Here is a 24,235-nt window from a genome sequence, read left to right on the forward strand (position 1 = left end):
TATATTTATTAGAAAAATATAAGTATTTTTTTTTGTAATATATACATTCTATATATATATATATGTATAATGTTTAAAGAAAATATTTAAAATTTTAAGTGGCTAGTGAGGAGAAATACATGTATTTTTAGAAAGATGTATAATTTATTTCACATTATAAAGTGGACTTATTTTGGGGTTTGGATATTCGAAAAATAACATATTAGTGCCCACTTTATGAAAGTTGGACACTTAGGTCAGAAAAAATATTTTGCCATATAAGTACATTTTTTTCCACATAAGTATCTATTTTAAAAAATTAACAACTTTAAAAAATTAACAACTACATAAATCTAAAAAATACCTAGATCTAAGACATCTACCCTCCATCTCCACCATTGCCACGTTTACCTCCATCTCCACCACCATCGCACCTTCACAATCATCTTCTTTATAGGTACTTATGTGTCCATATGTTTTTGAGTGAATCTAGATATCCAAAAGTCTTTTTAAAAGTACCGGCTTGAAATTTTTCCCTAGATATTTAGTAGTGTACTTCCAAATTTTTGCCCAAATTTGAGGATGGGCTTGAGCCACTCTAGGCCTAAACTAGTTCTGCCCCTGCTAATAATATTGTTGTTGAATTGCCCCTAGCTAATCCTCAACATACCATAACAAAATCAAGGTACCAAACTTTGATAATTTGGTGTGGGACTGTTCATGATTTGAGTATCAACGCTAAACATTTGTGGGTAATTCGAGGTTTAATCTTGTTAGCAAACTTGTTCGTCACAAGTCCGCGATATGAAAAAAATGTCAAGTGTTATTCACTTCATTGTGTCACATACATATATGCATTATTTCCTTTAAGCCACATAATGAAATGAAGGATTTTTAATTTGTTCATTTTGAAAGTACATTAAAATGCAACCAGCTTCCCCATACTTCATAGCTTTCTCTCTTCTTGTTCTGAGATAAGTTTTATGATCACTTGCAATGTATCCAAGGCTATCCCTGCCACCAGCCTCTCTACTCATCAACTCATGTGCGTCCTTAGGCTTTATTCCAGCACTACGTACTAAATCAATGGCACAAGCTTGAACTTCAGAAATTTTTCTCTGCGATCTCATCATATATGTGGTTTGTGGAAGGTGAAGTTGATGATTATGTTCAGCGACAAAATCATATACTACATACTTACCACTTTCTCGTTTCAATCGAACAAGTAGCCTTGCATGACAATTTGTTCTTGTCTCATCTCTATGGCTGCTATGAACCCTGCGTTTATCTTCTAAACGGACACCATGTTTAGAACATACGAATCCCCTTGTTGTAACTTTTTCATCTAACTTGCTTCTATTTAAAAAACTCTTTCTTGTCGAGAATCCAACTTGTTTTCCATAATGGCACCAATGCTCCCAAGCCTCATCAAGTGTATCAAATTCCATGTCCATGTAAGGTGTCCAATCTTTCTCACTATTGACCATCATGTTCACAACCTGTAATATCATTAAGAAAACCACAAACCACTAAAAAATTGGATTTTCAAAGCAAAGGGGGATCTTGCACACTATATTACAATAAACTACACATAAATGAATACTATTTTGCTTCATACTATTTAATATAAAGGCTGAGACCCACACAATTGAAAAAAATTTAATAAAAAAACAAACCTACAAGTTTTAGGCAAGGGTGATGGGACCCATGTCTTTTTGGCAAGAATCTCACGCCAAACCCAAAACGGTTCAAGAAAAAGCTCCATTTGAGGGCGGTTTCATTCTCAAATTTATGCCGTTCAGTGAGACGGTATCGCTCAGCTCTGCGGACCGCATCACCAAAAGCAGCCCTTGTAGCAAATGGGCTAGATGAATTGAGTGTGGAGTGGGCTAGAAGCAAGTGAACTTCACATGACAAATGGGCTTGTCGCAATCACGTGGATGGACACGATTGTAATTAACAAGTTGGGACAAATCAGATATGTAGAAACTATAAAGAAAAAAAATTCAAATATATCTATAAAAGGAAAAAGGAAAATTCAAATATACCTAGAAAAGGAAACAAATTCAAATATACCTATGAAAGGAAAATTTTCAAATATACCTATAAAAGGAAAAAATAAAAATTCAAATATACCTATAAAAGAAAAACATTCAAATATACCTATAAAAGAAAAACATTCAAATATACCTATAAAAGGAAAAAAAAAATTCAAATATACCTATAAAAGGAAAAAATAAAAATTCAAATATACCTATAAAAGGAAAAAGGAAAAATCAAATATAACTAGAAAAGGAAAAACATTCAACTATACCTATAAAAGGAAAAGAACAAATTCTAATATATCTGTAAAAGGTAATCGAGTAAATGCGTATGAATTTTTGCAACATCCTGTATAAATACGTTGCAATCAAACAGACATCTTTCAATTCAAAAACAAGAAACCACAAAGGAAAAAAAAAGAAGCAAGAAGTGATGGAAAAGAATTTCTTCGTCATCCTCTTTGTTATGGCATTATGTTAGTGTCTCTCCCTCTCACTTTTTAAATTAATATATGTGCAATTCTTAATTGTTTGATAATATAATCATCAGATCTTTCAGTTGTGTTGTAAAATAATAGAATATTAGTCTGTGAGATCAAATTATAACGTAATTTAAAAGGTTACTAATGGATTCTGTTTTTGTTTTGTTTTGCATGTATATGTATATATAGGTGTGTCATTCGCCAGTATTCCAATGATAGAAGCGCAATATACTCCATGTTCTACTCAGAAAGATTGCGATATAGTCAAAACCCTATGTTCTGTTCCCCTCAAGTGTACTGATCACAAATGTCTATGTTGTGAGGACCCAAGCCACTGTTATTAAGACATCAATAAGAGATCACAAATGTCTATGTTGTGAGGACCCAAGCCATCGTTAAGACATCATGTAATAATCATCAATAAGAGGCGTTAGTTAAAGTGAAAAATTATGTTGCACCTTGTCTGTTCTATTAAACCATTTTGTATTCGAAACTTGTAGAAATTCTAGGCCCCCATTGTCTTCCCCTAAAAGGCTTATTAGAGGGAATGAGGGCTTGCTATTATATACAGGATTTTTGCTGGGTTATTACCCGATGTGGGACTTTTGTCCAACACCCCCTCGCACTCGTGGACTGGGTATCTCTGTCCAAGGCCCAACGAGTGGACTTCTTATCGAGGACGAGTGCACACCTGTTCCGATACCATGTAGAAATTCTGGGCCCCCATTGTCTTCCCCCTAAAAGGCCTATTAGAGGGAAGGAGGGCTTGCTATTATATACAGGATTTTTGCCGGATTATTACCCGATGTGAGACTTTTGTCCAACAAAACTCTTAATATTCTCTACGTACCAACGAGAGGTGGTTCGGTTGACAATCGACTGGGTTAGGCATATGTGTGCCCAAAGTTTTATTCAAATGAGAAACAATTTCTCAACGGTATTTCAAAAAAAAATAAATCATATTCTCTATGTTAACTGTTCAAATATCACTTTTTCATAATTTATATTATCTTTATTCAACTACAATTGCATCGCAATTTCTATCCTAAATCTATGTGATTAAATATTCAAAATTTATACAGTAGTGCTAAGTAGCCTATCCAGTGGTAGCCCATGAGAGCCCTAGTCTTTTAAATGAAATTTTAAAACGTCTTATATCTCAAAATACATGTTAGCCTTTATAAAAATTACACATTCAAAATCAGCACATAAAATTCTTTCTAACAAGATCCATTGTCGATGAGTTTTATCAGATAAATCTTAATTAATTTTTTTTTTCAATGGAATTTCAAAAACAAATGAATTTAGAACTAAAATAATGAATTCTAGATTGTGCTTTAAAAAACAATAGAATCTACATTAAAATAATAAATTTTGAACAATAAATTATGGGATAAAAGAGTGGAAATAAAAATATTCCATTGACTAAATCAATAAAATAAACCTGTTGGGCTCCTATGAGTTATCAAACTGATGGGTTACATGTCATTTTCGAAATTTATAACACAATGTCTACCACTTTGTGGAGCGAGAAGATAGGATAGAAGAGATGGAATAAACTAATAAAAATGTTGGATCACACTTTTCATGCAATGTAATGTAGCGCACTGCGCGCATGCTCTATTTTTTTGAAGAGAATGCTCTATTTTGGAGCACGTTTAACAACTACCAATATAGATAAAATTGGTTATTGATAGGTATGATAATACCTATTGTTTTTGGTAGAAATATCCCCTCTTAAGCTTTCTTTTGATAAATAATGAGTGTATTTATGTGTTGATTTGTATTTTGATAGGTTGATTGCGGTTTGGATGAAAAGCGACGGAAAAAGGGCTGAATTGAAGAAAATGTCCACCGACCTTCGTGTGTTCAAATAGTCATAAATTTCTGTCACGTTATTGGAATTGAGCGCAACAAAAGGCATTGGAAAGTAGACATCTCAAGCTTTCCGTAGAATCTAAAATCATGCAAATCGGAGGTCATATGGAGAAGTTATGATCATTTGAATAATGTGCCTAGGAGTAACGCGCCTAGGCGCGCGCCAAGGCGTGGCGCGCCTAGGCGCAAAAAATTGTGCACGCCCAGGATCACTTCTGCACGCCCCGTCCAGAGAGTTGGGCATGAATTTTAAGTTGTGCACGCCTAGGATCACGCCTAGGCGTGCGCCTAGGCGTGGTGCGCCTAGGCGTGAAAACAACGCGCCTAGGCGTGAAAAACAATTTTCTGAGGTGTTTTAAGTCGCGATTTGTCCGAGCTACGGGGGTTTTTAGACCTAGAACTGATTTTCTGGGGAGCGAAACCAGAGGGGGAAGGCGATTCTTGGAGCTAGGAGGAGAGATTCTTCAGCTCAACTTGGATCTACTCAACTAATTGGGTTTATTCATGATTTTCTCATCTCTCCTTTTGTGTTTTTCTCTCATTATGTGTAACTAAATCTCTTGTGCCAAGGCTAGGTTGAAGCCTTGGGTTTGATGACTTTGTTTATGACTTGATTTACATACATATGAGTTGATTTGGGTATAAATCTTGTGTTTCTATGTTTGATTGCAATTTATTCATGCTTGTGGTGTTTGGCCAACACTTTAGGTTTTTGGATGAAATTGTTTGGAGAATTTGCTTAGACAATAATATGTCAAGTAGATTATGGTTCTTGAAACACTTGATTATGAATATGTCTCCCTTTAATTAGGTGACAATTTGTATGAATCCTAATCTCCATAGAACTTCATGAATTCCTATGCATGTTTAGACCAATAAGATGGCTAGAATGTACTTAGGAATATCCGACCTAGACCAATAAGATGGCTAGTAATCGATTTTAGGGAGATTTGGCTTAGGTGCGCTAAAACCGACTTAGGTACGGATTCGTTATGCCCGAATTAGCAAATATGTGTGTGAATTTGTGTCATTGCAAGTCATTTCCCAAGGGGGATTCCAAAGCCTTGGTGTTCAACTCATTTGCATTAGTTGCATCCCTATTCTAAGAAAATACCAAAAATACTTTGCTCTTTACTTGTCTTAGTTTAATTACCAACCCAAACAATCTTGAGTTGATCTTTACTTTGTTTGCATTGTACATACATACATACAAGTATACATTTGGATTAGACATAACTCCATCCCTGTGGATTCGACCCTTGCTTATCATTGTGCTGTAGTCGCCGACTAGTACACTTGCTAGTAAGGTTAATTTAGACCCAACAAGTTTATGGCGCCGTTGCCGGGGATGGTAGCTTACGTTTGATCCATTTTTGTTATTTGTCCATAATTTTTTTTTTCTCTTTTCCTTTGTTTGTACATAATACTTGTACATAATATTTGTTAACTAATTTTTCTTTTGTTGGCATATGCTTTGAGATGGGATATCCTCCACCATGTGCTTATCAGGGAGCAGGTTTTTATGGGTCGAGCTTATATTTGCAAGGATATAATGCAAGGACAACTCCTCCAGACCATGCCCCATATCCACCATGCAACTCCTTCTCCAACACTTATAACTCTGGAAGGTGTGAACGACCTCAATTCCTATGGAACAACTACCAGCATCAATTTGTTCCTACACAAGCAACACCACCACCATTGCTTGAGCAAGCACAAGACTCATCTCTACAAGACATACTAAATGCATTGGTTACGAGTACCCAAAAGTTGCAAGCAAATACTCAAGCTTGTAGAGAGGAGATGTGTCAATGGGCTTCACCACCACCGCTTGAGCAAAGACATGAGTCATCTTTGGATGACATAATTGATTCCTTAAATGCAAGTACCCAAACTTTAGCAGAGGCAACGTATAGGATGGTATCAAACAAAAATCAGCTTTGCCAACCTATGATGAAAACAAGTGAGGGGAAAGATATATGTGAGACAACTCAAGCAGTTACATTAAGCAATGACAAAGAGTTGGAGCTTAGAGGAAAAATTGAGTATAATTATGTGGATGAAGAGGAGTATGAGATAATGCTTCTCACTTCACTTTCGGAGATGGATCCACCAATGAAGGAGGGCATGGATTTAGAAGAATCAGAGAAGTCTCCATCAGCTGCAGAATGTGAGATAGTTTCAATCGAACAAGAAATTAGTGGACCTACATGGGTTGAGCAAGATATAGAAGAGAAAGCTCTTGTCGATTCTGAAAAAAATTTGAAAGCTGAAGATTTGGAGAACAAGTATAATGATAAGGTGGAGGAAGAATGTGATAACTTTGTAGAGAGGCATGAGGATAACATACTCCACAATCAGGTGCTATCACCATTTGAAGCACTATTCATTGACTTTATTGGAGTTGAGGAGCCTAATGTAAATCTCAGTGCTTCCATAATGCAAATCCTGGAGGAAATTTTGCCAACAAAGAAAAAATGGAAGCTTCAACAAAGCATGGAGAGCTACATTGCAAGATCATTGAAGAAGCTTCCCCTCTACTCAAAATATCTCTTCCATTGGCATGGAAAACTACAATTTCAACCAAGAGGGCCAAAGGAATTTAGAGATAGAATCTTTTTGATGGGCACATCAAAGAAGGATGTTTGTGCCCTATTTATTGAGCCACTGCAAAGTGGTGGATCTCGTCTAGCTGAAGACAAGAGGAGGGTGCATATAGACATTGAAGAATTGTGGCCAGGCCAGCACCCCAATCCACTCGATGCATGACTCCAACCCCAGGTTGTATTGTTTCAACTTGTCCTCTTTTTAGTGCATTATTACATTGTTATGTTTTGCATTGAGGACAATGCATTCTTTAAAGTGTGGGGTGGTGGACTACATATGGATTATCTTGTGCAAAATTTCACATGATTTTTGTAGTAGCTGAATTTAAAAAATAAAAAATAAAAAAATTTCAGTGCTTGAATCTTGCATATTTATGGGAATTTTCTGTTGAATTGAGTGCTATATTGAAATGCAGCTAATCTTGGTTTGTGGAACCCATCATATCCTTCTATATGCTTGACGTCTACTCTATTGCACAATCACTGTAATTCACCTGCACGAGAATGTGTGCTTGTGGGGTATGACTTGGGTGAATAGATGTTGGATGTGGACTTTCTCTAAGATGATCTAGAACACCGTGTTAGTTATATTCTTGGCACTAGTTAATTACATGCATGTTAAAAAAAAATAATAAAAAAAAAATAAATTTGATGATGATTAAAAGCATGTTCCGCTCTTGTGATCTTGCTGAGTAACCGGGGCTCTTGTCTAACCAACTCGAGTTTCGCGTAAAAAGGTAAGACAATCTTGATGAACATACTAGGCTAGCTTAACTTCGAAGCCTTTTCAACTCGAGTGATTGATCCGAGGCGTGCTTTATCACATAATGCCCTAAACCAACTGGTTGGGAGTCATTGGTTGAGAACTCGTTACATGGGTTGACTAGAAAGCTTAAAGGAGTGAGCATTGCACGGGCCTAGTAAGATGAAAATAAAAAAAAAAAAAGAGAAGAAGAAAAAGAAGAGAAGTATGTATATAAATAAAAGTGCCTTGGTATTACTACTTGACTGTTCTTGGAATTCTTGGAATGTGACTATGTTTGGCGCCTATGAACTCTTGGAAGCCAAATAATTATACATTTATTCTTTGCACGCACTTAATGTAGACGAAGTGATTGAGTAGACGGATAATCTTCATTGAGTATATGTTTGGATGAAGTGTGAGGTCTCCACATCTTTTTGATTGCATGGCATTGATGTATATTGTTTCGATTCTAGTGATTTCCCTCCCATATGTTTGATTTGAGTTATCTTGAAACGTTTGTGGGTGTCGTTCTTGTAAGCCCTCAGGAGACAAAACTCCTCCACTAGGGACACCTAGGGGTTTAACGGCTTGTTGCATATGCTAAATGCAATCGCGATTCCTGCGTTAGTGAGTTAGGATGTTAGTTGGTAGATGTACTTTGTTTAGTTTTACTTGAGGACAAGTAAGGTTTAAGTGTGGGGTGTTTGATAGGTATGATAATACCTATTGTTTTTGGTAGAAATATCCCCTCTTAAGCTTTCTTTTGATAAATAATGAGTGTATTTATGTGTTGATTTGTATTTTGATAGGTTGATTGCGGTTTGGATGAAAAGCGACGGAAAAAGGGCTGAATTGAAGAAAATGTCCACCGACCTTCGTGTGTTCAAATAGTCATAAATTTCTGTCACGTTATTGGAATTGAGCGCAACAAAAGGCATTGGAAAGTAGACATCTCAAGCTTTCCGTAGAATCTAAAATCATGCAAATCGGAGGTCATATGGAGAAGTTATGATCATTTGAATAATGTGCCTAGGAGTAACGCGCCTAGGCGCAAAAAATTGTGCACGCCCAGGATCACTTCTGCACGCCCAGTCCAGAGAGTTGGACTTGAATTTTAAGTTGTGCACGCCTAGGATCACGCCTAGGCGTGCGCCTAGGCGTGGTGCGCCTAGGCGTGAAAACAACGCGCCTAGGCGTGAAAAACAATTTTCTGAGGTGTTTTAAGTCGCGATTTGTCCGAGCTACGGGGGTTTTTAGACCTAGAACTGATTTTCTGGGGAGCGAAACCAGAGGGGGAAGGCGATTCTTGGAGCTAGGAGGAGAGATTCTTCAGCTCAACTTGGATCTACTCAACTAATTGGGTTTATTCATGATTTTCTCATCTCTCCTTTTGTGTTTTTCTCTCATTATGTGTAACTAAATCTCTTGTGCCAAGGCTAGGTTGAAGCCTTGGGTTTGATGACTTTGTTTATGACTTGATTTACATACATATGAGTTGATTTGGGTATAAATCTTGTGTTTCTATGTTTGATTGCAATTTATTCATGCTTGTGGTGTTTGGCCAACACTTTAGGTTTTTGGATGAAATTGTTTGGAGAATTTGCTTAGACAATAATATGTCAAGTAGATTATGGTTCTTGAAACACTTGATTATGAATATGTCTCCCTTTAATTAGGTGACAATTTGTATGAATCCTAATCTCCATAGAACTTCATGAATTCCTATGCATGTTTAGACCAATAAGATGGCTAGAATGTACTTAGGAATATCCGACCTAGACCAATAAGATGGCTAGTAATCGATTTTAGGGAGATTTGGCTTAGGTGCGCTAAAACCGACTTAGGTACGGATTCGTTATGCCCGAATTAGCAAATATGTGTGTGAATTTGTGTCATTGCAAGTCATTTCCCAAGGGGGATTCCAAAGCCTTGGTGTTCAACTCATTTGCATTAGTTGCATCCCTATTCTAAGAAAATACCAAAAATACTTTGCTCTTTACTTGTCTTAGTTTAATTACCAACCCAAACAATCTTGAGTTGATCTTTACTTTGTTTGCATTGTACATACATACATACAAGTATACATTTGGATTAGACATAACTCCATCCCTGTGGATTCGACCCTTGCTTATCATTGTGCTGTAGTCGCCGACTAGTACACTTGCTAGTAAGGTTAATTTAGACCCAACAGTTATAATATACATATTATTATATTAATATATATTTAGTAATTTACAGGCCAATACGCTTTCACTAAAAGGACCTATTAGTGGAGGGAGAGCCGGAGAAGGCACCCATTATATAGTGCTTCACCAAGCCGTATCTAAGTGATGTGGGATGTGTGATACCGATCTGGACTATCGGACTATCAAAATGAAGCTATGGACTTCCACCATCCTTTTTTTTTACCAAGCTCAGCCATCAAAAGCCACCGTGGTAGCCGAAAATCCCTTCGCAAAGCCTCGGCTATCATAGCTTCAAATGCCCAATTCGGTTGCTGGAGGACTCATCATTGGTAGCTAATAGTCCATAAGGGTTGTTCAGTCTGATCACTACAAGTCCCACCCATTGGTTGGAGGACCTAGATGTGACCAGAATAACCAAAATGATATATGTCCATAATTTTCTCTTCCATAAACTTACATAATCTATGTGGCTGTACAACTCAGCACACTAAATAAAAGATCTAATTAATTCTCTCTCATCCAGGTTTTTTTTATCGTATATCCTCTTTCTCTTCTCTTTGTCGCAAACCTGCGAATTAGGTTTTGCTCATCTACAACTCCATAAACAATCAATGGCGGGTTATCTTTCTAAACGGGTTTGATTCACGAGTTTATGGTGGTTTTCAGAGCTTTCTTTTTCGTGTTGTGTGATTGTAGACGTTGTCAAGTTTTATAGCAATTCGTTCATCGCAAAGAAAGAAGATACAAACATTCAATGCTTTGTCCAGGTTAGTCTACATAAGTTTACGAATTCTATGATAAGCACATAATATTTCGTCTATGAACTAAAATACAATTATCTACATTTTTGATAAGGCAAACACAATTTTTTTTCTTTTTTGTTGATAATATGATCAAATCTCACAAATGCAATTATTTTAGGTCTGTAGTTTTGATATTTCTTTACTTTTAGGTGGATGAATGGTGAATGTAGTTTGAGGTTGTGTTTACAGTGCCTTATTACATTGTACAAATTATTAATTACATTGTGTTTGTGCTAAATTGCACTGTGCAAAACTAACCGTTATTAAATGGCAATTTTGCAGTGACGATATGGAGTTCACTCTGGAAGATGATAACCAGAACCAGTTAGATCATATGGACAGTGTAGATGTACGAAAATGATATGTGTCCCTAATTTTCTCATCCCTAAACTTCTCTAATCTATGTGGCATGCCAACTTAGCATGCCACCTAGATTAAATTACAAAAATAAAAAAAGTTGTATATTTTCTCTCGTTTCTCTCTCATAGGAGTTTCTTTCCTTAGTAATCTCTCTTTCTTCTCTCACATGTCTCTCTCCTCTCTCTCGTTCTTATCTTTCTCTCTCTTTCTTCTCACAACAAGGGTGACGTTTCATGGACGCTTCCAATTCCAAAATGGCAGATCATCTGCCACTGACGCTTCTACAAGCTCAATCGCCCAACTCACCAACCATGGCTTCCTCTCTCAGTCGTGCGGTCGCCACTCGCTTCCCGTCGCTTCCAGAGCATGATTTTCTCTCTCTTCCTCCTCTGTCGCTTCTCACTCTTCACTCTCTCTTTCCTCACCATCATGTCCTCTCTCCTTTGCCAAATGCTTTCGTTTCTCTCTTTTCATCTCCCATTTTAGTCTCAATAGTCAGCTGTTCTTTGGTTTATTAATCATCAATATGTGTAGTTTGGTTTTTGTGTTTATTGTTCTTGAACAATAGTGTATAGCCGTGTATGTAAAATAAGGATTGCTATTGATTGGGTTGGTCTCTGAGTTATAGAGATTGAACAGGTTGTCGAACGTAATTCTACATGAATCAGTCACAATTACATCCGTACATGAAAGACCACTCATATCATCACATCAAATAGATACATTTTCTTATTACGCAATGTAACTAATTATATTGACAGTGTAATAAGCCATTGCAAGGTTTGTTTGCGTTGTTCAAAATGGAGAAATTGTTGTGATCTATTTTGGAAAATGATGATTGGTCACGCAATTAATAACTAGACAATGTAATAAGATAAAATCCTATTGGGATGTTTTGGCTCAAATAGATACGGTTCTTTATTGCGTTGTCCTAATGGACAGTGTAACTAATTATTTTGACAGTGTAATAAGTCACTGTAAGGTTTGTTTGCGTTGTCCAAAATAAAGAAAGTGTCTTAGTGCGAGATCTCTTTTGGAAAATCATGATTAGTCACGTTATTTGCAACTAGACAATGTAATAAGGCAATATCCTATTTAGATGCTTTGACTCAAATGGATACAGCTTCTTATCACATTGTCCTATTGGATAGTGTAATTAATTATATTGACAACGTAATTAATTAAATTCAATGAGTAATAAGAAGTCAAAGTATAAAATCTCATGAAAATTCCATCTACAATAATTTCAATTCATTTTCTATGACAACTAAAACACAAAACAAATTGACTCAGTGCCTTTTTTACACTGTCCAATCTAGGTAGTGTAATAAGATACTATGCCCCTTCAAAATAATGTAATAAGGCATTGTACACTTCAATCATTAAAATAAGCCCAGATCGACAATATGAATGGGTGAAACAAAAAGAAACAGTAAGCGATCTTGCAGATCTTCGATGTTGAAGATGAATATGTTGAACAAGAAACATCAAGTGTCTTTTCTTCTTCTTGTAGGTCTCAAGATCTCCCTAGACAGCATCATTGGAGGCTCAAATTTGCTGGTAGACGCCATTAACGGCAAGGGATGGAGAAAAATAGATGGAAACCCGAATCGAAAGGAAGAGCTTGAGAAGGAGGTTGTCGATGGAAACCCGAGTCACAATGTTGATGCCATGGATCTTTAGTAGAAGGTCGTTGATGCCATGGATCTTGAGGAGGAGGGGGAGAGGTGGGGAGAGGAGAGAATGAGGGGATGGGTGGAGGATGGGGAGAGAGGCAAGAGAGAGACACGAAGAGAGATAAATTATTTTAAAATTTTTCTTTTGCTTTTATTATATTTTCCTTTTACAGGTAAGCTATTCAAATTTTTTTTGAATTGCTTTGTCATCATGTCTAGGTGGCATGCCACCTAGTTATGTAAGTTTAGGGATGTGTAGTACTACCGGTAGATGTATGTGTTGAGGATGTTGCTTCACTCACGCTGACGATCAAGATGTTATTTGATTATGTGGATGACTTGTTCAACATAATGAGTTCTTTGTTAAGAGGAGATCCATAAGTAAGGACAATAGTAGGGTGTACAAATATTTACTTTTTACATGTGAAAGGTCTGAGAAATTTTATAGTAATTTGAAGAAGTCTGTATGTCATCGCACATTTTCTAAAAATGAATGCAAAGCTAGCAGCACGGGGAGTAGTATAGTCCCCGCTAGATCGTCAAGAACATATGATAATTCAGAGTTTTGAGAATTCGATAATTTGGTCTTATGTAATTTGTTTTTGCAGACATTGAATTTGTTGTTATTAAGTGTATGACTTGTACTAATTTTTAATTATGGGGATGATTTTGACAATTGGTAGTAATTTGTATTGTGTTTTTTGAATGACTTGCAGGATTACAATTTGTTATAGATGTTAATCACATTGTGAAAATAGCACAATGTAATTAATTATATCGCAGTGTAAATAATTGCATTGTAACATGTTCAGTGTATTTAGCTACTGGATCATATATATACAAACCATCACAATTGTCAATCCGCTTTAATTAAAGACAATTTGTTCAAGGTTTAACTGAATGAACTAAAACGCCCTAGATGGTTATAGATTTTGGCCAAAAAAATATGCATGGTAATTTTTCCTCTTCGTCCAACACCCAATGTAATAAATTATGTAAACAACGTAAATATTTACATTGTATAATCAGATAGTATACTTAAACCCAACATAATATTTTTAAGTACTACCATTAAAGGATAGGTTCACAATGTATTTGCATGCATCTCACTCCCAAAACATTTACCAAAAGAACTTACATTGGTATTCTAGCATATAAGTAGGATCTCTGCATCCTTTAGGTACGGATCTCTGCCTCCTTTAGGTACGGATCTCTGAATGTCCTATTACTTGGGAGAATTGAGTTGTAATGAAGCCATAATCCATCCTCAGTGTCCAGAACGAATGTTGTCCAATGATTGCCAACTAAATGGTTTCCAACAGCATGAATGGTAAAAATGTAATATCTGTATCGATCAACCTTGTTCTTGAGCTTCTCTACAATACTCTTTTGGAGGAGATCATCTCTTTTCATCTTAAGGAATGCCATGCAAGAACTGGTTATGGCAATTGAAGCTGTTCTAACTTCCAAAGGATGAGGAGCTATCACTTTCCCTTGTTTCCTTGTCAAATATTCGCATTGCACGTTAATTATCTGCACAAATATGAAAATAACTATAAATGATATACACAAGATTATATAATATACTGAAAACCCAAAGTTAATTAGTTAAATGTTGTGCTTACATTGCTTGACACCATGTCGCAGTTCACAAGAGAAACTATGTCACTCCACATGAGGATATGAATTGATCTCCTTTTGGTTTTTTTTTGCTCTTTGGTTTTTCCTATGTTAAATTTAATTTTATTACAGCAAATTCTATGAATTGATCTCCTTTTGGTGCATGAATCGGGGAGGAGATGAGAAGATAATTATGAGAGGAACATGAGGTGAAGGAGGAGGTAAGCTGTAAGCATAGTCGGAGAATCAAATGATCGTGAATTGAATTGGCTTTAATTTTTGTTTTAGAAGCATTTTTTTCCATTGGTTTTTTTCCACGTGGCTCTTTGAATCACGGTTAGCAAACTTGAGACTTTCGTTTTATATATATAGAATAGAATGATGATTGATTGATAAATAATAATCACGGTACTTGAGATTCCCGGGTGACCCGAATTCGATTTCTCGACCAAAGAAGTCTCGGTGGTAGCATCGAGAGTCTCTACTGCAGCTGCTGGGACAGTGCGCTGGCAAGTGGGCATTCGGCGTAGGGAGGCAGCGGCTATCAAAAGGGGTCCGGAGTCGGTGACAAATCCCATGGTCAGTGATGGGTTTCAAAATACAACCGCTGCTATCAAAGGTGGTGGAATGAGGACGGGACCATAATGGGGTGGGACTAAGAAGGGTCGAAAACCTGGATAGGGGTCATAACTCACAACTCTTTCCCTTCTCATTTGGCCACGCGAAAGAAGTAAGCACCAGTCGCATCTCAAAAGCGTCTACTCTCTCAAAACCAGTTGTCATTCGTATACAACCTGTCATCCAAGGAAATTCCAGACTCCAGAAGCGTGCGTGACTTGTTGTTTTTAATAACAAACAATTGTCTGATGATCAACAAATGTGTAAGGATCAAGGGAGTGATAAGGTGTTGTTATGGAGTGATAAGGCAGTCACATGGAGAGATAAGGAAGACTACTTGGAGAGATAAGGCAGGTCCTTCACATATTCCTCCACAATCGGATTGGTTTGCTGAATAATGAGTTGTCCCAGGTGAAACTTATTCGAGGCAAGTGTTAGTTCAATCAAACAAGAGCAAGATCAAGCTTATCCTTCCTACCAAAACAAACAGTACTTAACAAATGTACTGATCGATCAAGGGTGGAGCTTATTCTTATCTACAAGTCATGTTACTCTTGTACAACAACTTATGATAGGATTAGTTATCATGTATAGCATTAGGTAGTCAAGGTCTTGCTATATAGCTGCTTGTGTTCAACGTTAAAACATGCTCAATAAAAAAAAACTACAATTCTCAATTTCTTTCTGTTTTGGCGTGCCTGTCCACTGTCGTGGATTCTGGTTTTTGGTTCGGCGTTGCTGTGTGGTTTCAGCCTTTAGCGGAGAGCCAACCAGATGTTTGTAGAAATGCTCGTGTGGAATGGGTGGACAGTGTCTACAATGATTTACTCAATCCCCAAACAAATTAAGTCATATTGTCAATAAAGATGTTAATTCTTCTTCTAAATAATTAAATTTCATTTGGCCAATATATTAAATTTGTCCATTCCCAATCCCAAACCCCAAGTCACCTGCCCGTCTAACAAGTAGAACAACATCAAGCATAACTTGAACCAATCAACCAACCCTAAACCAAGCATTGAGAGTGCGATCGTAGGGAGCTTGCTTTGAATCAGCAAATCTTATTTCATTGATTCTCGACAAAAAATCTACAGCTACAGCTTCAGCTTCACTACAATAATACTTCTCACGTAATGTTTGCCATCAAGCCACGTGAAGTATCCGAACGCATAGTCTGAAGAATTATTATCAGCCTTGACCTCCAGAGTAACATTGAATGTCTTTTCTTCTCCTGTTTCCTTGAAATGAAGTGTCCTTGGATTAACATAAACTGACACTCCTGTTGGCTCTTTAATAATCACACTATATTTTCCTGGAGTACCAACATTCTTCACCGTTCTTGATACGGTAATTCGACCTTGCAAATCTGGAATTGTTAGTGATGGATAATTCAAGTTTGCAACACTAAAGAACGTGGGACACGTGAAAGGCCTATCAGAAAATCTCCTGATAATGCTTTGATTGTAGCCATGTGCACATAGAAAGTTTAGGTAGTCATTAGCAGTCAAGTCATAAACAAGACCTGGATCAGCAGCACGGCTTGGATGAACATGTCCTGCCCCGTAGTCAAACGGAGTTGCATTTCTCTGTGATTCATTCTGTATAAACGCATTGGTGTTGTCTTTTTTTGTTGCTACAAAAAAAGAAGCAGCATTTGAGCATGATCATGAACAGATTTATCTGGTGATTGACAAGGGGTAAAACTAGGGATGAGTGTAAACGCCCGGGTATAGGTATTTTTGACATACCTAAGTAAAAGTAAAAGTAAAACAAATGTTCATACCAGATGTCATGATAGCAGATTTGATAGCAGCTGGACTCCAATCTGGATAGAGTGCTCTAATAAGGCCCACTATGCCAGTGACATGAGAGCATGATACTGAAGTTCCATTTCTTATCCTGAAAACTTCTCCACCAGATATAGCTCTTGGATATGCAGAATAAGCAGCAAGTATGTCGACTCCTGGTGCAGTGATATCCGGCTGAAATAATAAATATCAATTGTCAATCATGCACAAGAAATGTATGTAAACCTGAAGAGTGATATTGATTGAAGTAGTAACAAACCTTGAGAATGGCTGGCTGAACCATGTTGGGTCCCCTAGATGAGAAATCAGCCATTATAGGAGCTCGCACTTTTTCCAATTGTAGGTTTGGATATCTGTTTATTAACACAATCAATCAAGTTTTGAGAATTTGATAAGTTCCGAAAATGTAAAGAAGCCAAGTAACTGACATAGAAACTTACTCGACATGGTCGTTATAAGCAAAGGCAGCTTTACCATATGTTGAACTAATATTTGAAGTGGAGGAGATATGATGTGATGTTCCCTAGAAACGCAAATTAGACGACGGAATACATTCAGTTGACACTGATATATTATGCGTAGCCGAAGGTCTAAGAAAGCATGAAATAATTAGAGGAAGTATCAAATATTACCTTGAGGTTGTTCATAGGCAAACGATCAATTGTGCTTGCACCAACTGTGATTATCCAAGGAGACACATTGTCAACTCTCCCTGGCTCTGGTCCTGAGTTGCCCGCAGAACAAACCACAACTATGCCTTGTTTAACGGCATGGAAGGCACCGATTGATATCACATCCTTAAAAAACTCCGATGGGCCAAAATTAGCAATTGCCACTGAAATAACATCGACCCCATCACTTATGGCAGCATCAAAGCCAGCCAAGATGTCCGCCTCCAGGCAATTTATCCAACACACCTTGTAAGCAGCGAGGCGGGCTTTTGGCGAGCCCCCCTTTGCATTTCCATATGCGTAAGTTTGATAATTTACACGAGGCGCAAAGTTTCCCCCTGCTATCGTTAATGAGTGGGTTCCATGGCCATTGATATCCCGACAACTATCAGGGGTATGTTCCACTCCAAATCTTGCTCTCGCAGCACTGCTAAAATACCTAGCTCCTATCAACTTCCTGAACATTACAACACTAAAAAAACATTAGCTATCACAAACAATTGATATCAATATGTCTTTTATAAAGTTGTGTTATATATATAGAACATTTGCAGCAAATGAATATGAGAGTACTTATTGCATTGGATTGGATTATCTGTCTTGTCCTCCTCACAGCGACCTTTCCATCTCAGCGGCACTGGTCCATATCCTTCATCACGGAAGCTCGCTCGCTGTGGCCAAACACCTAAAATTTGCGGGAAAAATGATGTTCTCCCCTGCACAATATATTTCATTGGAAACAGATACTTCGATTATAAAACTTACCACTATCAAGATTTGCGATGATGACATCTTCGCCAAACCTTGACTTGTTCCAAACTGAGCTCCTTGGAACTTCTCCACTTTTCGTCTCTAGTCCAAGGAAACCCCATGACCGGGTCGTTTGCAATTTTCTTTCGTTGCTCTGGAAAACCGAGATAACGTCTGGATGTTCTGCATTGATCAAATTATAAAATTAGGAGAACATATGGACCACGAAAACTTTCATCAACTCAGACAAAAACATGAAAGAATAACAAAAGAGGAAGAGAAGAGATGAAGAGGAAATTGATAGATAGAGTTAACATTAAATTGAAGCATAAGTTCGTACTCTGAATCTCTATTGCTTCTTCCTCGTGAAGCATAGCAGCAAAGCCATTTATGTTTCTGGTATAGTGGTAGAAAATGGCATCTTTGGCTTTCTTTGTGTTACTGCCATCAAAATACAACAAACAAGTCAATTAATCTTCACAAGTACGCTAGTTGAAACATAAGGGTGATCTTTTGGAAAGATATCTACTACCTTTTCAAGGAGAGGCCCAGCAACTCAAAATGAGAATTCTTGGCATTGTCAACATCCATAGATGTTGGCTGTTTACCATGCATGTGTGACCCCAAATACACAATGTAAACCTTTTTGACAGTGGATGGTTCCATGTTGATGATTTTGTTCCCTGATTGTGCTAATATGAAATGTGATGTGGTGACTAAGGAAAGACACAAAAAATACAAGGGAAAATGATGTTGAGGAGCCATTATATATTGATAAGATCAGGGAGGTAATGTATGTCGGAATATATGTGACTAAGGGAAGCTAACCTTTGAACATATATCGTGCTTATACGTTCAGGTGAAGTAATTAAGCTGTATGGTGCTTATATATATATAGAGAGAGAGAGAGCTTGAGATACATGTTGATATCTGCGATCTTTTGTTTCCTTTTAGCACACAAATACACAGAATTCTTAAAACTGATAGAAAGTGTTCATCGCTAATGACTAAACCAATAAGGCAATGGTGATTTATATGGAAAGACTTCTTGGCTATGAACTTTTTAAAATGATTGTTAAGTGTTTCCCAGGTATGAATTCCTTAATTTCATTGAGAATTGCACCACAACCAACCTTTAAAATAACAACAAACCTAATCTAGTTTTAGCATAATGTGATTTATATGGAGACGTCTTGTCTAAGAACTCTTTGAAAATGATTGTTCGTGTTCCCCAGATGTGCATTATTCCTTAACTGCGTTATGGGGACTGCACCAGAAGCAACCTTAAAAATAAAAACAAACCTAAACTAACTAGGCTTCCATATAATGCACCGATTTTTAACGTAATATTCCTCAATGCTTTTGCGTAAGAAAATCTAACGAAGTTGACTAAATACATGGTATTATGTTTAATATACCTTGACTTCATGTCTCATGCATGTAATATAATGGGCTTTTACACAATGAGGACAAAAACTAAAATTTGTATTCCAATAAGGATAACTTCAAAAAATTTAGGAAAAAAAAGACAAAACCTACAAACTTACCCAAATACTCATTTCTTGTAAAAGACCGAAAGCTCTCTCCTTATAAACTAGCGAATCAGACCTCAGGACGCCCTCCATCATATCTCGACAACAAACCTCACATAATAATGTATACAATATCTTGGGTTTATATCCAATGGTCTAAAATTATCATACATTTTTTATGTTGAATTTGATTTTTGTTCAGACAAAAAATATATATTTGGATTCATCAATGGGGCTATAGTGGACTCTAGGGATGGTCAATTTGCCCCACTCGGATTAAACCAAATTTGGACATAACTTATATGTCCGAAATATGTGTCCAAATATAAAATTTTAGCCTGTTTAAAACGAAGTCCAGGCTCAAAAACAGAAATTTTATCCGATTTACTTATCTGAACTCTAATCCGAATTAAATTATTGTCTTGTATACTTATTCGGATTTAAATCAATCAATATTTGGTTAATTAGGTACGTTCAAAATTCAATCCGGATAATGTTCTAGACATTTAAATATTTCGTGGACATGTAAAATTGACCCAAAACCGATTTTTGCCACCCAAGTGCACTCTAGTGTAGTTTATCTACAGCAGAGTAAGTGCGTAACCGCGTAACCATTCCCCACGCGGCATGACAACTGTTCAGAGTTTAGACAATAGATTTTGTGATTCTCTACATCCTGGACCACGTCGGCTCCGTACGTCGAGCATACACACAAAAAATTATCTTTTTACTTATTACATTTTATAAAAAAAAAAAAATTGCACTCCAAGAAAATGAAAATGAAAATAAAAACGTGTTTGTCTTGCCTTCCCCTATTTATCTTTTTACCGGAGATTAATCATTTAGTAAAAATGATTTACTACAGAACATACTAAAATAAAAATACTTTAATCCAAAAGGTTAAATTATTTACTGAATAAAAAATTAATATATGAATTTTTTTAATGAAATATATAGTTTTGCACAAAGAATGCTTGACCATGATTCATGGGATTAAAAAGACGTGGAAAGATATAGAAGTGAAACTGCAGCATATACGCGGAGTGAGCGGGTGCTGTAATATCTGCTGTAATAAAATTACAGCAGGCCCCGCTGTAATAGCAATTTAAGACAAAAAAATTTTTATTTTATTTTGAAAAAATTATAGATGTGTAGTTTATGGTCTAACGAATCCAACGATATATTTTTTGTTCAAAACAAAAATCATATGCTACATGAAAAATGCTTAACAATTTTTGACCGTCGGATATAAACTCAAAAGATTCGATGTCTGGATCAAGATGAATTTGATTTTTGTTTCAAACAAAAAATATATCATTGGGTTCGTTAAATCATAAACTACACATTTATAATTTTTTCAAAATAAAATAAAAGAATTTTGTCATCCAAAACATCTACTACAGCAGACCCCTGCCACCCTATATCAAACATCTTGATGCTACAAAAGCAGTCCCCGTTTTTAGCAAACATGTTAAATTCCAAGCAAAACAAAATCACGACATCTTTTTTCGATAATCGATGAACCACCTAACTAAAAATACTCTTCAGACAATTGAGAGAGCATAAATCTCAGACTAGGAGGCTCATGCGCAGGGAAGTTTCTCATCTGTCAACAAGGTAAGCCCTGGGCCGATACCTAGTGCGAGAAGATCCACTTGCATATACACGCAGGCGGGCCGAAGCCCACATGCAGGTGGCCACCAAGAAATACGCTTCCGGTTGGAATCGAATCTTGGACGTAATTGCACCTATCCTAGTTGATTACCAATGGAACCATCTCTCAGTGGTTAACCACAACATTATAATTCTCAAAAATGATAAAGATACCAGCAATTAGTATCCTAGTTATTTTATAGTTTGAAGTATAGGATTCAAGTGAATTTATGAGCTCTACATGTCTCACATGATGCACATAAAATCTTATGCGTACAACTCAATAGTTGGAATAGCTGTGATACCAGCGCTAGGATCCATATTACTTTATAATTCCTGAGTACAACGAGGGAGTATCGCCAATATCCATGTGGTCATGTGTTGAGTTTTGATTCAACTTATCCTATCTTCATCTGTCAAATTTATTATATGTTTGCAACTCTGATGACATAAGTTTAGGCTCATAGTAAATGTTGAAATGACAAATTAATCTATATGATGTCATTTTCGATTATGAAAAAAAGGAACCGAGTGTTGTTTTGCCAGTTCATATGGACACTAATGATATGCAAGAAAGTTCTTGGATCATGAAGGCTCCACTTGTGGTTAGACCTTGCTAAAAATTACAAGACAAGACATTGCGATAAACTTTAAACCTATCTCATAAGCAGAATTGTTTCAAATGCTTTTCATTTTCCTGATAAACTTTATTCGTGCCTAATTATAGGTTTAAAGCTGGATTCATTTATAACTTTGTTGTTGTTTTATTATATTTTTTATTAAAGAGAGGTGGTATGATCTTTCCTATACTTCAATGCTAGTGACTATTTTAATTTGCCTAGATAATTCCACCACCATCCACGATCCACCATTACTTTTTAGTTTTTCTGTCAGGATCAATGGTATTTTTGAAGGGAGACGGTATCCTCACCCCTTTTTAGTACTCGCACCCTAAATAGTTTATTTGTATTTTTTATTTTATTTTATGTTTTATTTAATATTTGAACATTAAATTCACATTCACATAATTAGTTTTCTCACACCCAACAATTAAATAAACTAACTTATTATAAAGAATTCAGGGCGTCAACGTGGGGACCAACCAAAGTCCATGCCTACATGTCCAACCCAACAAAATGACATTGTTGTAGCGTTCCCATCTCATTCATACCAACAATATTGTAATATTGTTTGTTTTGGGTTGTCCGGTCACGTGATACATATACAACAAAATTTAAAGAATTCACATAAAGGACATCAACATGGGGTCCAACCAAAATCCTTACCCACATGTCCAGCCCAACAAAATGACATTGTTGTAACGTTGTCATCCCATTCACTTAAGCCTAAGAAAAGGCTTTATTAATAGAGTGGGAGCTAGCGCTTATAAATGGGTACTATATGCTCACATCTTGCGATGTGATATATTAACAACTTTCATTACCAAAAAATTTAACCTTCCTGCTTAAAAGTACAAGCCAAGACTTGGTACTGCAAAGGTTGGCCGGCCTTACTTGGGAGAAAATTGAAGGCAACCAAAGATGGTACATGCATGCTCACCAATCTTGATTCATTATGGAACTTTTGTATCATTGAGAAATTATGTATGTGTACATATTGTTAGGTGTATTCCTCTCAAAGTCTTGGTTGCAATAGAAAGCATATCTATATGAAGATACCACTTTTAGACCACCAACTAAAGGTAGATACGTAGCATTGCCGAGATGAGCAAAATATCATCTCATACAAGTATATCTCGGGAGAATTTACCTCATTTTAGTTATACAAGCACCACGTATCAATTAAGGCTTACCTCGGACCCAAGAAACTTATCTTGGGATCGAGAATCCTATCTCCATTTACGACAATGGCGTTCTTTGAGATAACATAGTTCTTTAACAAGAAGTTCCTATCTCAATTCAAAGAATCAAATAGAAGATATGAATTCTACTCCATCAGGTATTAGAATTAGTTCATTGAATTTGTTTCTTTTCCTAGGTATATTTGAATTTTCGTTTTTCCTTTTATAGATATATTTTCATTTTTTTTTCTTTATAGTTCTATTTTTCTGATTTGTCCTAACTTGTTAATTACAGTCATGTCCAGCCATATGATTGCTACAAGCCCGTTTGTCATGGGAAGTTCACTTGCTTCTAGCCCATTCCATACTCAATTCATCTATACCATTTACTGGCCCATCTCTATTTTACAATTTTACAAGTGCATGGCCCACCATTCAAAGAATCAAACACACACACACAAATATAATATATTTACATGATGTCACTGTAAATTTCTGTACTAGTTAATCAACAATTTTATGGAAAATATATGCCATTTTAATTAAATAAATATAATGCCCTTTTGAAAAATACATAATTTTGACAATATCCTTTTTGTTTTCAGGTTCAGCGGGATAAGTGCATTAAAAAGGGACAAATTTTTGGAGATGGTGGCGAACTCACTTTGGGTAAAAACGTATTAGTAGCTTATATGCCGTGGGAGGGTTACAATTATGAAGATGCGCTACTCATTAGCGAGCGTTTGGTATATGGAGATATTTATTTTAAACTATATATGATAAAAATGATATTTCAATAATCTAAGCATTATTTCATTGTAATTTTTTACTCTAATCAAACATGGGAAAGGAAACCAATAATACCAAAAAAGTAATATGATAGTGTGATCCAACTATTTTCAAGCATCATCTTTTCATTTTCATCTCCACTTTTAATTTCGCGAACCAAACGAGATCTTATAAGAAACAATGCGTTAAAATTCTATTCATGCGCATTTGCTCTCTTTTTTTCTTTTTTTCTTTTG

The 24,235-nt window shown here is 36.3% G+C and overlaps 2 protein-coding genes across 2 annotated transcripts; both read right to left on the minus strand.

Moving 5' to 3' along the window:
* Positions 1 to 845: 845 nt before the first annotated feature.
* Positions 846 to 11,509, minus strand: LOC120007373 (protein FAR1-RELATED SEQUENCE 5-like). The gene is made up of 4 exons (XM_038857568.1): positions 11,388 to 11,509; positions 1,660 to 1,843; positions 1,181 to 1,478; positions 846 to 1,057 (listed from the first exon to the last, which is right to left on the minus strand). The coding sequence occupies exons 1-4, from the start codon at positions 11,507 to 11,509 to the stop codon at positions 846 to 848; spliced, it is 816 nt and encodes a 271-aa protein (XP_038713496.1).
* A 4,532-nt stretch (positions 11,510 to 16,041) lies between these two features.
* Positions 16,042 to 18,890, minus strand: LOC120007374 (subtilisin-like protease SBT5.3). Its single transcript, XM_038857569.1, has 10 exons — positions 18,757 to 18,890; positions 18,565 to 18,665; positions 18,240 to 18,407; positions 18,048 to 18,159; positions 17,436 to 17,931; positions 17,244 to 17,326; positions 17,063 to 17,156; positions 16,779 to 16,977; positions 16,494 to 16,628; positions 16,042 to 16,373 (listed from the first exon to the last, which is right to left on the minus strand). Exons 1-10 carry the CDS (start codon positions 18,888 to 18,890, stop codon positions 16,090 to 16,092), a joined length of 1,806 nt encoding a protein of 601 aa, XP_038713497.1. The 3' UTR covers positions 16,042 to 16,089.
* Positions 18,891 to 24,235: the final 5,345 nt, after the last annotated feature.

The sequence above is a fragment of the Tripterygium wilfordii genome, chromosome 10 (assembly GCF_013401445.1).
Source record: "Tripterygium wilfordii isolate XIE 37 chromosome 10, ASM1340144v1, whole genome shotgun sequence".
Lineage (NCBI taxonomy): Eukaryota > Viridiplantae > Streptophyta > Magnoliopsida > Celastrales > Celastraceae > Tripterygium > Tripterygium wilfordii.

Excerpts from the sequence above, each read along its gene's own strand:
- LOC120007373 (XM_038857568.1), bottom strand. The coding sequence starts at position 11,509 with ATGGTGAGGAAAGAGAGAGTGAAGAGTGAGAAGCGACAGAGGAGGAAG. Across the intron at positions 1,479-1,659 it reads ATCACCCTTGCCTAAAACTT|GTTGTGAACATGATGGTCAA; the intron begins GTAGGTTTGTTT and ends ATGATATTACAG. Across the intron at positions 1,058-1,180 it reads TCGATTGAAACGAGAAAGTG|TACGTAGTGCTGGAATAAAG; the intron begins GTAAGTATGTAG and ends CCATTGATTTAG.
- LOC120007374 (XM_038857569.1), bottom strand. The coding sequence starts at position 18,890 with ATGGAACCATCCACTGTCAAAAAGGTTTACATTGTGTATTTGGGGTCA. Across the intron at positions 17,157-17,243 it reads GCTTATAACGACCATGTCGA|ATATCCAAACCTACAATTGG; the intron begins GTAAGTTTCTAT and ends GTTAATAAACAG. Across the intron at positions 16,978-17,062 it reads TTCAGCCAGCCATTCTCAAG|CCGGATATCACTGCACCAGG; the intron begins GTTTGTTACTAC and ends TTATTATTTCAG.